This window comes from Nerophis lumbriciformis, linkage group LG03 (genome assembly GCF_033978685.3).
Source record: "Nerophis lumbriciformis linkage group LG03, RoL_Nlum_v2.1, whole genome shotgun sequence".
In the NCBI taxonomy this organism is placed as follows: domain Eukaryota; kingdom Metazoa; phylum Chordata; class Actinopteri; order Syngnathiformes; family Syngnathidae; genus Nerophis; species Nerophis lumbriciformis.
Genome location: NC_084550.2, coordinates 9865063 through 9880896, shown reverse-complemented (window position 1 = coordinate 9880896; position 15834 = coordinate 9865063). Strand labels below are relative to the sequence as shown.

The window sequence follows — 15834 nt, the reverse complement described above, 5'->3', positions numbered from 1 at the left end:
CGAATTTATATCTCCCTGCGGCTTCCATATGGAAGCCGCAGGGAGAAAAACGCAGTCGAAGTGGAGGCACGTAAATTAGACTGCCCACAAAACAGCGCATCTTGAACAGACGGTCAGACAGTGATTTTTATTTTATTAAATGTTTGGGTAACATTTTATTAAATAATACCAGTTTTCTTTTAAGTAATATAGAAATGCATCACAGCTGTTTATTTTATTGAGGAATGTAGTTAATCATAAAGATGGCACCCAATGTAGAAGCATTTAAGTCCCATCTTAAAACTCATTTGTATACTCTAGCCTTTAAATAGACTCCCTTTTTAGACCAGTTGATCTGCCGTTTCTTTTCTTTTCTGCCCCCCTCTCCCTTGTGGAGGGTGGGGCGGGGGGGGGCACAGGTCCGGTGCCCATGGATGAAGTGCTGGCTGTCCAGAGTCGGGACCCGGGGTGGACCGCTCGCCTGTGCATCGGTTGGGGACATCTCTGCGCTGCTGACCCGTCTCCGCTCGGGATGGTCTCCTGCTGGCCCCACTATGGACTGGACTCTCACTATTATGTTAGATCCACTATGGACTGGACTTTCACAATATTATGCTAGACCCACTCGACGGTCTCCCCTAGAGGGGGGTGTCACTCACATCTGCGGTCCTCTCCAAGGTTTCTCATAGTCATTCACATTGACATCCCCCTGGGTTGTGAGTTTTTCCTTGCCCTTATGTGGGCTCTGAACAGAGGATGTCGTTGTGGCTTGTGCAGCCCCTTGAGAAACTTGTGATTTAGGGCTATATACATAAACATTGATTGATTGATTGATTGATTGAATGTTATTAAAAAGTATAGTTTTTGAATCGAGAATAGTTTTGAATCTAGTATCGATTCTGAATCGAATCGTTACCACCAAGAATTGAATTAAATCGAATCGTGTGATGCCCAAAGATTCACAGCCCTATACATAACCCAGTATGAATGGTACAATGTGTGTGTCTCACCTGGAAGTTGTTTTCCAGGTCGATGATGGCTTTGTCTACAGGTTCAGATTCCACATAGTCTTTGTAGCGCATCTCTAGAATCTCAGCTTCATTGGTGGCCAGAGCCTTCCAGCGATTCTTCTTCTTGGGCTTGAACTCCCACACCTCGTCGGAACTACAGTGAGGGGGGTCAACGTTCAAGCGTCAACGCCTTAAAGTGGGACAAGTAAAAGGCGTGTTGTCTACCTAGTGATCCCAATAAAGGCGATCTCCTGGTTGCTGCTGTGGTTGACCAGAGACAATCCAACACTGAACAGCGACAGGATGACCTCCTGGTCGGCCAACTGCGCTTTCTCGCTCTCGTACAGCAGCTTGTAGAGGCGTAGCTCCTCAGTAAACAGCACTACTCGCTGGAGACCTTGGGATCCACAAAATGTCAACATATTTACTTTATGTTCATACTAGGGTGCAGTCATGTAGAAAATTAGGACAGGTGGTATGCGTTAGTAGGAGCCAACTTTTAAGTTAAAGTTAAAGTACCAATGATTGTCACACACACACTAGGTGTGGTGAAATTTGTCCTCTGCATTTGACCCAACCCCTTGTTCACCAACTGGGAGGTGAGGGGAGCAGTGAGCAGCAGCGGTGCCACGCCCAGGAATCATTTTTGGTGATTCAACCCCCAATTCCAACCGTTGATGCTGAGTGCCAAGCAGGGAGGTAATGGCTCCCATTTTTATAGTCTTTGGTATGACTCGGCCGGGGTTTGAACTCACAACCTACCGATCTCAGGGCGGACACTCTAACCACTAGGCCACTTCTACTGAACTGCTGTGCACAAAAGAGTGAACAATTGTCAAAACACGCACCCCTACTTGTTGCCTGTGCTATATTATGTTTACGACAAATACACCACATATAACAGACTTGAAATTTCCTCACACAGCTCAAAACACCCAATGTAACTTGAGGGTGTTTACCCAAATCGCCACTAAATTTGGTACACAGCATCAGCGGTCTGACAGGCATGCGTGTAAAATATGAGCAAGAATGGTTGAAAAACACAGCCACCATGAAGCAAAACGTCTTTGCAACTTAGCAACTGTAAGTCTTTGGCCATTTGTCTAATGATTATAACATTTCAAAGAGATTTGTGTTACATGTACGCGAGCATGTTTTACAAAACATTTTGACTAAAACCCATAATTTGCGACAAAAATGTAATTTACGGTCATGTAGAATAAAGTAGCACACCCAATGGAATCGGGACTGAAGCAAGTTAGAGCATACCCACTGTTAAAACCAGATACACTACATCACGTGTGTCAAACCTAAGGCCCAGGGACCAGAACTGGCCCACCACAAACCCACGTTTTGTGTGGTCCACCACATTATTCTAATTTACCTGCTATATAATTTTATTTTGGCCTGCCACGTCATTTTATGTGTTGCGCAGTATTATTTTAAGTGTCATTTATGTGGACTGCGAAAGGCTGAAAATAATAAAGCACTTTCTGGCTGAATGTATTTGTTCTTTCAGTTTTGACAGAAAATTGTACTGCATACAGTTGTTCTACACTTTATTATTATATAATCATGCTCCCAGCATTCAATTTTTTTGGTTATCAAAATTGCTTGTGACATCAATCATGTTAGCCATCAATCTGTTGGTAAAAAAAAAAAAAATACATATGATTAGCAATTAGAGATGTCCGATAATGGCTTTTTTGCCGATATCCGATATTGTCCAACTCTTAATTACCAATATCAACCGATACCGATATATAGTCGTGGAATTAACACTTTATTATGCCTAATTATGTTGTGATGCCCCGCTGGATGCATTAAACAATGTAACAAGGTTTTCCAAAATAAATCAACTCAAGTTATGGAAAAAAAAATGCCAACATGGCACTGCCATATTTATTATTGAAGTCACAAAGCGCATTATTTTTTTTAACATGCCTCAAAACATTAGCTTGGAATTTGGGACATGCTCTCCCTGAGAGAGCATGAGGAGGTTGAGGTTTGGGGTTCTGGGTATTTGTTCGGTTGTGTTTATGTTGTGTTACGGTGCGGATGTTCTCCCAAAATGTGTTTGTCATTCTTGTCTGGTGTGGGTTCACAGTGTGGCGCATATTTGTAACAGTGTTAAAGTTGTTTATACGGCCACCCTCAGTGTGACCTGTATGGCTGTTGACCAAGTATGCTTGCTTTCACTTGTGTGTGTGAAAAGCCGTAGATATTATGTGACTGGGCCGGCACGCAAAGGCAGTACCTTTAAGGTTTATTGGCACGCTGTACTTCTCCCTACGTCCGTGTACCACTCCGTACAGCGGCGTTTTAAAAAGTCATGAATTTTACGTTTTGAAAACCGATACCATAATTTCCGATATTACATTTTAAAGCATTTATCGGCCGATAATATCGGCAGTCCGATGTTATCGGACATCTCAATTAGCAATGTATAATAACCTCCTAACACAATTAGCATTGATAGGCAACTCTTTTTGATTATTATTTTTTACCAACAGATTGATGGATAACATGATTGATTGTTACAACCGTGCCTTGAGGGCAGCAATGCGGCCCTCATTAAAAACAAGTTTGACACTTTTGCAGTACATGGACTAGGGATGTCCCGATCCAGGTTTTTGCACTTCCGATCCGATACCGATATTGTTTTTGCATTTCCGATCCGATACCGATACTGACCGATACTGGCCTATCCGAGCATGTATTAAAGTTTAAAGTTATTTAGCCTACTTAGTTGTCAGAATCATGTTGAAAAGGGTTTTAGTACTCTTGATAACAACTAGCCAGCTGAATTAGGGGAGTTTGAATAATACACAATGGTTGGTAACAAGAAACTGACCTGTTTATTAAAGGATAAACACAAAATAGACAAAATTATACATGACAAACAGAAATGGCATCATTGAAACTAGGGCTGGGCGATATGGCCTTTTTTTAATATTGCGATATTTTAAGGCCATATTGCGATACACGATATATATCTCGATATTTTGCCTTAGCCTTGAATGAACACTTGATGCATATAATCACAGCAGTATGATGATTCTATGTGTTTTGATTGATTGATTGAGACTTTTATTAGTAGGTTGCACAGTGAAGTACATATTCCGTACAATTGACCACTAAATGGTAACACCCCAATAAGTTTTTCAACTTGTTTAAGTCGGGGTCCACTTAAATTGATTCATGATACAGATATATACTATCAGATATATACTATCATCATAATACAGTCATCACACAAGATAATCACATTGAATTATTTACATTATTTATAATCCAGGGTGTGGAGGGGGGCGCCGGATGTAAGTGTCAAAAAGACAGCCAAAAGAGTTTTTGATATGAGAATAAATCTAAAGTTAAAATATAGGGTAGAAATGCACCCATTTGCAGGAAATGTAGTCTTGATTTTCAAAATGTTCTTTCAAGGCTTGCATGTCTACATTAAAACATTCTTCTTCATACTGCATTAATATATGCTACTTTTAAACTTTCATGCAGAGAAGGAAATCACAACTAAAAAAATCACTAATTTTTTCATACGGTGTTGATGTGGAAATTTTTGCCTCGCATTTTGATGGTGTGGGCGTGTGGCACCGATTGGAGATAAGTGTCTCGACAGACGTTACAATATTTGAACAATGATGACGAAAACTGTTGTCTCTGTCGTGTCCATGTGTCGAAAATTGTTATGCGCTTATTTTTTTATTTGATTTTGTGCGTGGCATAGATTTGCCGTGCGCAGAGGACGCTTGAGCAGGCGCGCACCTTAGCGGCTGCGCTAGCATCACAGCTAACGTTAGCCATGCCGCTACCTCGCTCTCTGCTGGGAGAGGACGTATACGTATGTGACGTATGACGTGACAGTATGTGACGTGTGTAAGAAGGTGCGCTCGCTGTCTGTGAGAGGGAGACGCAGGAAAGAGTGAGAAGAGCCTGTCGTTTAAAGCCAGCAGCTAAAAGCAACTGCGTGAGAATTGTGGATGTGTTGAAGGTGTGCTGGAAAATGCGGAACGGAAATTACGGAGCAGCAGAAAAGTGGAATGTATTATTTAAATAGGTGCGTTGGAAAACACGGACCGGAGTTTTTTTTTTAAACTGGATCTGGATCGGCATTTTCCCGTGCCTTGCCGATACGCAATTTTTGGCAAATATCGGCAGCCGATCCGATCCAAATATCGGATCGGGACATCCCTAACATGGACACATGTAACACACAACTCGCTCTCTCTATTAAGACAACAAATGAATGAGGTGTGAGTGTGTTTTTGTCACCTTCATAAAATGAGATGACATATAGAATGCCTTCTTCTCTGACATTTTCACGCAGGTCCTGTGGATGAAAGAGCACAATGCTGAACATCTATGAATAATTAAACGGACACAACTTTGGGGTTTCCCTCCGGGTACTCCGGCTTCCTCCCACCTCCAAAGACATGCACCTGGGGATAGGTTGATTGGCAACACTAAATTGGCCCTAGTGTGTGAATATGAGTGTGAATGTTGTCTGTCTATCTGTGTTGGCCCTGTGATGAGGTGGCGACTTGTCCAGGGTGTGGATGGATGATGGAACTTCGGGGTTGAGGGGGGGGGGCTTTGGGGTCGCCTATTTCCGCTTATCCCCAGGTGCATGTTTTTGGAGGTGGGAGAAAGCCGTCGTACCCGGAGGGAACCCACGCAGTCACAGGAAGAACATGCAAGCTCCCAGGAATCGAACCCAGGACCTTCTAATTGTGAGGCACGAGCACTAACCACTGCTCTACCGTGCCGCACACTTGCTTATACAAAACACTATCACAATTGTGGAAGGTGTCTTGAACAGAACTGTTCTATTAAAAGGAAACAGCAGTTTATTTGGAATTTTGCCTATCCTTCACAAGCCTTATGAGAGACGAGAAGACAAAAGTTTTTTTCTTTTCATTTTAACTTGAAATAATTGGCTATACTAAATTGGGGTATACTTCATGAAACGGCCAGTAAATACATTACAGAAGGTCCATGGTTTACGTAAGAGTAAAATAGAAACTATGACTTAATTATACAGTAATTACAGTTGTGCTCATAAGTTTACATACCCTGGGAGAATTTATGATTTCTTGGTCATTCTTCAGAGAATATGAATGATAACACAAGAACCTTTCTTCCACTCATGCTTAATGGTTGTGTGAAGCTATTTATTGGCAAACAACTGTGTTTACTCCTTTTTAAATCAAAATGACAAAAGAAAGTACCCACATGACCCTGATCAAAAGTTTACATACCCCAGTGACTTTGATCTGATAACATGCACAAAAGTTGACACAAACAGGTTTGAATGACTAATCAAGGTTTCAATCCTCACCTGTGACATGTTTGTTTGTAATTAATGTGTGTGTATAAAAGGTCAGTGAGTTTCTGGGCTTCTGACAGACCATTGCATCTTTCATCCAGTGCTGCACAGATGTTTCTGGATTCTGAGTCATGGGGAAGGCAAAAAGAATTGTCAAAGGATCTGCGAGAAAAAGTAATTGAACTGCACAAAACAGGAAAGGGGTATAAAAAGATATCCAAGGAATTGAGAATGCCAATCAGCAGTGTTCAAACGCTGATTAAGAAGTGGAAAATGAGGGATTCAGGTAGACCAGCAAAGATTTCAGCCACAACTGCCAGGAAAATTGTTCGAGATGCAAAGAAAAATCCACAAATAACTTCAGCTGAAATACAGGACTCTCTGAAAAATTGTGGTGTGGCCGTTTCAAGATGCACAATAAGGAGGCACTTGAAGAAAAATGGGCTGCATGGTCGAGTCGGCAGAAGAAAGCCATCACTCCAAATTACTTTGTTCCAGAAGTTTTGAGGCTTGTCTCTGTGCTGTTTGGTGTAATGTAAGCGGGATACTTTGTGACATTTGCGCAGAAATGGCTTTCTTCTGGCGACATGTCACAGGTGAGGATTGGAACCTTGATTAGTCATTCAAACCTGTTTGTGTCATCTTTTGTGCATGTTATCAGATCAAAGTCACTGGGGTATGTAAACTTTTGATCAGGGTCATTTGGGTACTTTCTTTTGTCATTTTGATTTAAAAGGAGTAAACACAGTTGTTTGCCAATAAATAGCTCCACACAACCATTAAGCATGAGTGGAAGAAAGGTTTTTGTGTTATCATTCATATTCTCTGAAGAATGGCCAAGAAATCATAAATTCTCCCAGGGTATGTAAACTTATGAGCACGACTGTATATCTCATATTGTCAAAGAACAGAAGGTGGGTATACAAAATACAGTCAATAAAGAATAAATACAAAGTTAGATAAAACATTCATAAAAAAGAGAACAACTCCATAATTGTATCCCTGAGACAGACATGTATTTTGGGAGGAGGAAGTCTCAATAATGAGAGTTATCACTGTCCATTTCATAGGAGAAGATCCTTTCAATGTTCAATCAGAAGAATCTGCCTTAAACGTTAGGACACATAATGAAGGGAAAAAAGTAAACTAAAAAGGACAAAAGGGACTTGGTGTTTTATCAACATAGCGACTATGTATTCTTCCGCCGCGTCCACACAACCAAATCTCTTTATTTTTGTACAGTAACCTAATAATAAGTTATGGGAATGTCATAAACATGAAACCTCATAATATGAGGACCGACTATAAAAGAAATACTTGTTTAACGTATTTATTCGACTGATACATCCATACGCACCTCTTCGCTTCTTAGCATCCCGCTGTAACCGCCCCACTTCCAGCAAAGCTCTCTGGAGCCGGTGGGCTCGGTCCAGGTGTAGTGCACAGCCTTGCCCGCCTCTAGTGCCTCATATTCCTCTGTTTCTTTCTGCGAGCTGCAGGGAAAAAAAAAAGATGCATCGACAAAAAATATACTGTATTGTCGGTGTCAATCATGTTAAAAGAAACACTCCCTTGATGATTTGAGAAAACAGTAAGCACACATTGCGGGAACCCAACCACCATGGCATGCCTCCAATTACACTGTATAAGCAGGTCCCGTTGCACACATAAACATTATGACAAAGAGGGAACAATAGGTCAACAAAGGGGAACTTCTGGAAGAAGCAGGAGCAGAATCCCATCCGGTCAGCAGCCCTCAACCCGGAAGGCAAGTAAAGATACAAGATGTCACACTAGAACATGTCAAACAATAAGCAGAATTCAATGATAAAATCAGACCACAATGATTGAAACACAATCAGGAACAGGAAAAAAAGCTAAGGAAAAGAATGTATATTAGGGTAACAGTATCATGGTGTCAAGCGAGTGACACTTCTTTCGGTTCTTCTTCTACCTGTCCTCCGTCACTGCCAAGGAGAGGTCGAGCAGCTCATTGGGCACCCATGGAAACTCTTTCTTTGCGCTGCACGACCCACATACACACATACAAACATACATACATCACGGACAAAAAATGTGTTAAATGTATACATCACAGCACCAGTCCAAACTTTGGATAACGTTTCTCATTCAACAGCATGAGGAACTGTCTCCAAACTGGTAAATATCATTTCGGACTGTTGGACACTGTGGACAAAAGCCTGAATTTTTATGTAAAATCCAGTTCCCTTTGTTTATAAATCATATCGTTTTTTATATTACTGCTTTGTATTTCATTTACTTACACTTGAGTAACAGAAATATGATCTTATATTCTGTTTATTTACATGGTATCATCGGAGAAATATACTGTATCACTCATCTATACGTCATCAGCCTGTGTTAGAATAATTTGATCTAAGTTATCACAAAAGCTTTGTGTTTCAATGAGTTCCCAGCGAGAAGCAAAAACATGTCTTTGAACCTACCAAGAAGAAGGCTTGTAAAACTCCACTGTGTAGGGGGAAGCAACATGAAGGTGTTCTGTTTTCTTTCATGTATTGGAATCAACAGAAATATATTGTTTTAACCCAAGGACTACAAAGCGGAGAGAAGGCAGGATCTGCCCAAGTTCCAGACACCGCTTTTTTTAAGTCTTTTACGAACCTCTTTTTTGAAGTCTTTTACGAACCTTCCTTTGAACTGTTTTACGACCTTTTCTGTGAAGTGTTTACGATCTTTTCTTTGGAACTGTTCTGTAACCAAAGGCAACGCTGTTTACGACCCACGTCCCTTTGGAAGCAGCTGTTGCCATGTGGTCAGGGAAAGTCCAAATAAAGGAGGAAGCGTACAATCTTTCGCCAGAGCATGCTGGAGACTGTGCAAGAGTACAGACCAGACGTTTCTCCTCAAATTGAGCTAAATGTAATTCTGTCTCTGTTTGATTCTTTGCTTCTTGTCCAGTTTGATAGATGTCATCAGTGTTTGAACCTGACAGCCTGATTTGTATAAACTACAATTTGGTGGAAACACAAACCACACAAGTCTACAGGAACTTGAAAGGGAACTGCATTTTTTTGGAATTTTTACTATCGTTCACAATCATTATGAAAGACATGACGACGGATAGATTTTTAAAAAATGCATTCTATCTTGTACATAAATGTAAATAAAAGTCAGTTTACAGCGTAGCCATTTTGAGGTCCTCTATTTCGCCCATAAAATCCGATAACCATTCAAAAAGCGCATACTCCATTTACATTTTGTGACTTGAATATTAAACAAGTAATAGTGATATTGTTATTATAAGTGCTAACGCAGACCAACTATTTATAGCGGTGACATGATCACGCGCTTGTGTGTAACGTGTACATCATCGAGTGGTCAGTTGTTTCCTTGCTTCCCCGCTCCCTGTAAGTTTACTGTGGATCATAAATCATGCCTCTCACCTGGGTAAAAGAAGGCTGAGGATGTATTCCGACCAGTTGGTACACTTTGACAGACAAATTAGACTAGGAAATGGTGAGAGCGACACGAAAACTTCCCCTCCCTTTTCTTTGCGAGGATTAAGAGTCATTCTTCATCTAAATGGAAATACATGAACATCCTAGCAGTGGGCATCCTAATGACAGCAGACCTTATACAGTAAGTGATGTTTTATTATGTTTGTTGTCTCTCAAAGTCTGCAGGGAGTAATAATCAGTGATGGTCAGCGAGCGTTTTTGTATGCTTAAAATGATCAAAATATGTGAATGTTGTCTGTTTGTGTGTGTTGGCGACTTGTCCACGGTGTACACCGCCTTCTGCCCGAGTGCAACTGGGATAGGCTCCAGCACCCCCGCGACCCAGAGAGGGACAAGCAATAGAAAATGGATGGATGGATTATAAATGTGCCCGTTACTACATTACATATATACTTACATCGTGTATACAAAACCCTAATGGAGGGGTTTGGATGTTTTTAAGGGCTTTATAGAGCGGCACCGATAGGCTCCGTTGTAAGCAAACTTTTGATCTAATTTATTTAATATTTAGAATGCATTAAAAAAAAAATCCATCTTTCGTCATCTCTTTCATAATATGATTGTGAACGATTGGCAAAATTAAAAAAAAGTGTAGTTTTCCTTTAAGGTTCTAGGAACTTAAAGTGTTTGAACTTTTGGTGAAAAAAGGCCTTATGTATGCCAAGATAAAACAGCATTTATTGGGGAGATGGCCACTATTTTAGGAAATATGTTATACTTAAATAATGTGCGCTATAGCAGGGGTTCTTAACCTTTTTACCTACAGAGGGCCCCGGGGTCCACTCAAATACGAACACTGAATAGGTAATATTACTCTTGATTTTAATTATATTCGATAATTATATCTAACCTACTTACAGTTTACAACCTTGTCAAATGTCTTGAAAATCACAAAGAGTATTATTTATAATATTTAATACCGTACATAAAACTTAGGCTTAGGTCAGGCTGATTAGAAAAATGTGTACTAACCAAATATACAACATAAAAAAGGAGCCATAAATAACTGATGAAAAATACATTTACATCATGTTGTGCTAAAATAAATAATAAATATGTTTAAATAAACTTTCGAATAAAATTAAAGTGAAAAAGAATATACAGCTTCACTACTTTAGTCATAATTTTTGTGCTTAAGAAACTTCTCAATGACTTTAGCTCCAGACTTCTTCAGTTTGTTTGAGATTGTCATTACTGTCATAAGTGGTGGAAAAATGTATTACAACTGAATACCGCTGTTGCTCATAGGACCCAGAGCTGAGAAACATATTTTTGGCAGCCCTCTAGAGGGCGCTAGAGGGCCAACAATGGGCCATATGATTAAGGAAAAACTACGCCAAACCCACTCTGCTGCAAAGAAAGGAAGCCTCCGATGGCATATTACTATAAAAACACATTTTAAAAGTTATACAAGTTAAATAAGACTACACATTAGGCATTTCAATGCAATGTCTGCACAGAGCTCACGCTGAGGAACAACATTCATTTAAAGTATAATATATAAAAACAGTGCAATTTAACAGTGGTCCACACTTCACTAGATATACATTGTCCCTTTTCATCCCCAATGTACAAAAATGTACATTTCAAAAATCCTGCTTCATATTTACGCTTCGGCATCTTATATCAGAACCAGAGCAAATACGCTGCCAACTACAACCACAACAATAAACATATAGTAAGATTCATATCTCTCAATCAAAACTGAGTGTTATTCTTCTAATACTGTTCTCGCATTCGATCTAACATATTGCGTGTACCTAATGTTGTGGCCAGTGAGTGAATTTGTGCATTTATCTCACCTCTGATGGAACTCCAAGGGCCGACGTTTGGTGTGGTTGATGATAAGGAAGGGGGCTGCACCGTCGTGGTAGTTTGAGAATCGTATTGTGGCAGAGTGCTCCGTTACGTTCACTTCTACAATGATCTCACCACCCTTCGACAAAAACACATTCCAAGTGTTATATATAGAAATGGCTCCTTACAAGGTCAATCGCTCTCCGTTTGCGTCTACTTACAGAGTTGTCCAAGTGAAGCAATAAGCAGTTCTCTGGACGTGTGAAGTCAATCGTTTGAAGAGACGAACAGTCTTTTGTCTTGACATTGACAAGCTTGGTGTCGTTCTCTGGCCAGAATGGAATGGCTGACTAAAAGAGAACAAAACATTACTAATAAATTATTCCCAAATATTGCACAGATGTTCAGACAGTGTCTTCATCAGCGACTCCACATTTACGAAAGCACCATGAATACTCCAGTTAAGAGCTGTTCAACTAACCACAGAGTCTCCTATACTTGCGAATGCACAGTCTACAAATAACCGCAGAAGGCATAAAGAAAATCATTGGCATTAACGGATGTCGTTGTGGCTTGTGCAGCCCTTTGAGACACTCGTGATTTAGGGCTATATAAGTAAACATTGATTGATTGAAACTAATCAGTGTTATTAATGCTGACTGTGAAGTTTGGAATTTACCCCTGGTTCTGTTGCTGCTGTAAATTTCTTAAAAATGTCCATATGGTCAATGAGGGTTGCGTTTTTCTTTCTGCCTTCTCATGCACTCCAAATCGTTATTTATAGAGATGTCCGATAATATCGGACTGCCAATATTATCGGCCGATAAATGCTTTTAAATGTAATATCGGAAATTATCGGTATCAGTTTCAAAAAGTAAAATTAATGACTTTTTTTAAAACGCCGCTGTACGGAACGGTAAGTACAGAGCAGTTGCGTCTCCCAGTCAGCAGCCCCTCCCCTCTCCTCTTCCACACACAACACAGGAGTTGCAGCACGACTGCAGCATGAGAAGTTTACTGGCGACGCTTGTTGACCTCATCAAACCGCCGCGAGCGGAGCATAACAACAACAAGAGTGTGTTGTTGCCGGTGCTGTAGCCGTGGCTAACAAGCGAGCTCGCTCGGTGACTGACTAACGACATGGTTTGGGATTATTTTAAAGTGTCTCTGACGAATAAAAACTGGCAATTTGCACTGACTGCAAAAAGTTGGTTATGCGAGGAGGAACCAAGACGTCTTCCTTTAATACGAGCAATTTGATCTCCCACCTCTTCAAGAATCATAAAGAGATACACGATGAATACAAGCGGAAGATGGATGAAAATCAAACACCGAAAAAAAGTAGTACCACACAGTCGTCGTTTAAAGACTCAGAGAAAAAACAAAAATACAACAAAAAAACACCCCTGTCTCAACGCAGCATTTCAAGCTCTGACTGACTGGTAGGCCACTTCAAGCACTCACCACTAGCTTGCAGCACATTTGTGTTACTCATACAAATACGTTAGAACAGGTCAGATTGAGCCCAGTTTATAATTTCCTGTTATGCAGTATACCAGGCAGTCTTGCACTAAAGGAGGACTATTTTGTAGCTGTTGTTTTGAGGCTTGTTTAAAAAATAATAATAATAATGCACTTTGTGAAAGTCCATTATTATTATTATTTTTTTTTTTTAAATAATAATGATAATGCACTTTGTGAAAGTAGGGCTTCACGGTGGCAGAGGGGTTAGTGCATCTGCCTCACAATACGAAGGTCCTGAGTAGTCTTGGGTTCAATCCCGGGCTCGGGATCTTTCTGTGTGGAGTTTGCATGTTCTCCCCGTGAATGCGTGGGTTCTCTCCGGGTACTCCGGCTTCCTCCCACTTCCAAAAACATGCACCTGGGGATAGGTTGATTGGCAACACTAAATTGGCCCTAGTGTGTGGATGTGAGTGTGAATGTTGTCTGTCTATCTGTGTTGGCCCTGCGATGAGGTGGCGACTTGTCCAGGGTGTACCCCGCCTTCCGCCCGGTTGTAGCTGAGATAGGCTCCAGCGCCCCCCGCGACCCCAAAAGGGAATAAGCGGTAGAAAATGGATGGATGGATGGCACTTTATGAAAGTCAAAGTATAGTATTTCCCATTGTTGTAGTGGGTATCGGGGAGAGCATGTCCCAAATTCCAAGCTGCTGTTTTGAGGCATGTTAAAAAAAAATAATGCACTTTGTGACTTCAATAATAAATATGGCAGTGCCATGTTGGCATTTTTTTCCATAACTTGAGTTGATTTATTTTGGAAAACCTTGTTACATTGTTTAATGCATCCAGCGGGGCATCACAACAAAATTAGGCATAATAATGTGTTAATTCCACGACTGTATATATCGGTATCGGTTGATATCGGAATCGGTAATTAAGAGTTGGACAATATCGGAAATCTCTAGTTATTTAGATAAAAAAATATGTCATATATATATATAAAGTGATTCCTAATTGGGGAAATAGCAGCCTCTCTCCAATTACCAACTGCTTCCAATTAACATCCCCCGTTCTTGTTGTGTTGCCGATAAAAAAAATGACCCGCTTCGGCTATAATTTGAGTATCCAGGTTTGTATGAAGTACTTGGTCAAATCTAATATTTTACACCAAAAAATAGTTTGAATGCCATGGTTGCGCTGGGGTTTGAGACCTGTTCTGGTGGAACTTCGGTCCAGTTCTCCTCGTCCACCTCGCATACAAAGATAGTCTGCCCGGTTGTGTTGACCAGCGTGTAAAACGGCATGAAGGTCACGATGCGAGTGAGACTGAAACTGCTTGTGTCGATTTTCACGCCAACCTAATCGAAAAGAGGCAGACGTCATTAAGGATAGGGTGTTTTTTTTTATTTAAAAAACTAAATGTTTTGTGCATCTCACCCGATAATCTTTATATTGTCCTTTACATTTGACATCTCCGTAGCTCCCAACAGTGTCCATGGAAAACTCATCAGAGTGGTCACTTTCGGAGATCATGAGACGGACCTGATGGACGAACAAAAGGACATGATATGAGAAGACTTGGTTTACATTTCAAGTAACATTAATTGAAAGACTTTGCCTTGTTGTTTTTTAGAAAGTAACGAGGTTTAAAGGAGAAGAGCAGCGGCATGTCGTAGTCCAGAGGATGCTTGCGGTGGATGTCGTCAGCCTTGTACTGCAGCAGCCTGCCCGTCTTGTTCACCATCCAGTACGGCGAGTGGATGGCGACCTCCGTCTGGCCCTTGTCGTACTTGACGTGTACAGCTATGTCCAACTCCGCCCTCGTCGTCTCCTCACTGTAAAACTCTTCGTCCTCTCGGAGGGACATGAACGTGATTAAGGTGATCTCCTCCTGGTTACTGCAGAGACTAAAAAAGAGGGGAGGTATGTTTTTTATATTTAGAATTTTCTATCTAAAATACAAAGCAAAAAATGACCCGTGCATGTAACCATCTATCCATTTTCTATAATGCTTGTGAGCTGGACTGGTCAGCAGTGACACACAGACAAAACATTCACACTCACATTGACAATTTAAAGTCGCCAATTAACCCATGTTTTTTGGGATAATGGACACATCCCCCACAGCCTAACGGTACTCAAGCACAGGGAGAACATTCTAATTCCACACAAATGCTCCAACGGAGACTCAAACCCGGATCCTCTGACTGAGACATGCGAACCACTAAGCTGCCACATGGCCATTTGCTTTTGTTTCTTCAGAAATAATCCAAAAAGTGTGCAGCTGGGAATAATTGGAAACTAGCAAGATAATGTTTATTAAATAATGAACTACACAGGCCACACAGAAATCCAATATGATAGCTACCGTATTTTTCGGAGTATAAGTCGCTCCGGAGTATAAGTCGCACCGACCGAAAATGCATAATAAAGAAGGAAAAAAACATATATAAGTCGCACTAGAGCAGGGGTCGGCAACCCGCGGCTCCGGAGCCGCATGCGGCTCTTTGATCACTCTGATGCGGCTCAGCAGCTAACTTGTTGAACCCCCCAATTTTCCCGTGAGACTTCTGGATTTCAGTGCCTCTCGCAGAAAACCGATTTTCACCCTTACAGCTATAATAAGGGCGTGCCATGATGGTACAACATTTGGCCTCCTCTACAATCTGTATTAACAGTGTGCCAGCCCAACACTTGTTTTACAATATACATCTGCTGCTTGCACACGTACGTGACAGCAA

General features: G+C 40.9%; 1 protein-coding gene across 3 annotated transcripts in view; it reads right to left on the bottom strand.

Annotated features, from left to right (window-relative positions):
* The window catches only part of vps13a (vacuolar protein sorting 13 homolog A), a 113976-nt gene that overhangs the window by 27801 nt on the left and 70341 nt on the right, over positions 1-15834 (bottom strand). For 2 of the 3 annotated variants that reach the window (XM_061933291.1, XM_061933275.2), the window contains exons 50-59: positions 14712-15000; positions 14531-14635; positions 14305-14451; positions 11855-11983; positions 11639-11772; positions 8288-8356; positions 7691-7826; positions 5280-5337; positions 1215-1386; positions 990-1143 (exon numbers count right to left, since the gene is read on the bottom strand). In XM_061933291.1, coding sequence (XP_061789275.1) covers positions 990-1143; positions 1215-1386; positions 5280-5337; positions 7691-7826; positions 8288-8356; positions 11639-11772; positions 11855-11983; positions 14305-14451; positions 14531-14635; positions 14712-15000 — 1393 coding nt within the window. The remainder of the gene's footprint in view (positions 1-989; positions 1144-1214; positions 1387-5279; positions 5338-7690; positions 7827-8287; positions 8357-11638; positions 11773-11854; positions 11984-14304; positions 14452-14530; positions 14636-14711; positions 15001-15834) is intronic. The other variant, XM_061933284.2, reaches the window with a different exon arrangement.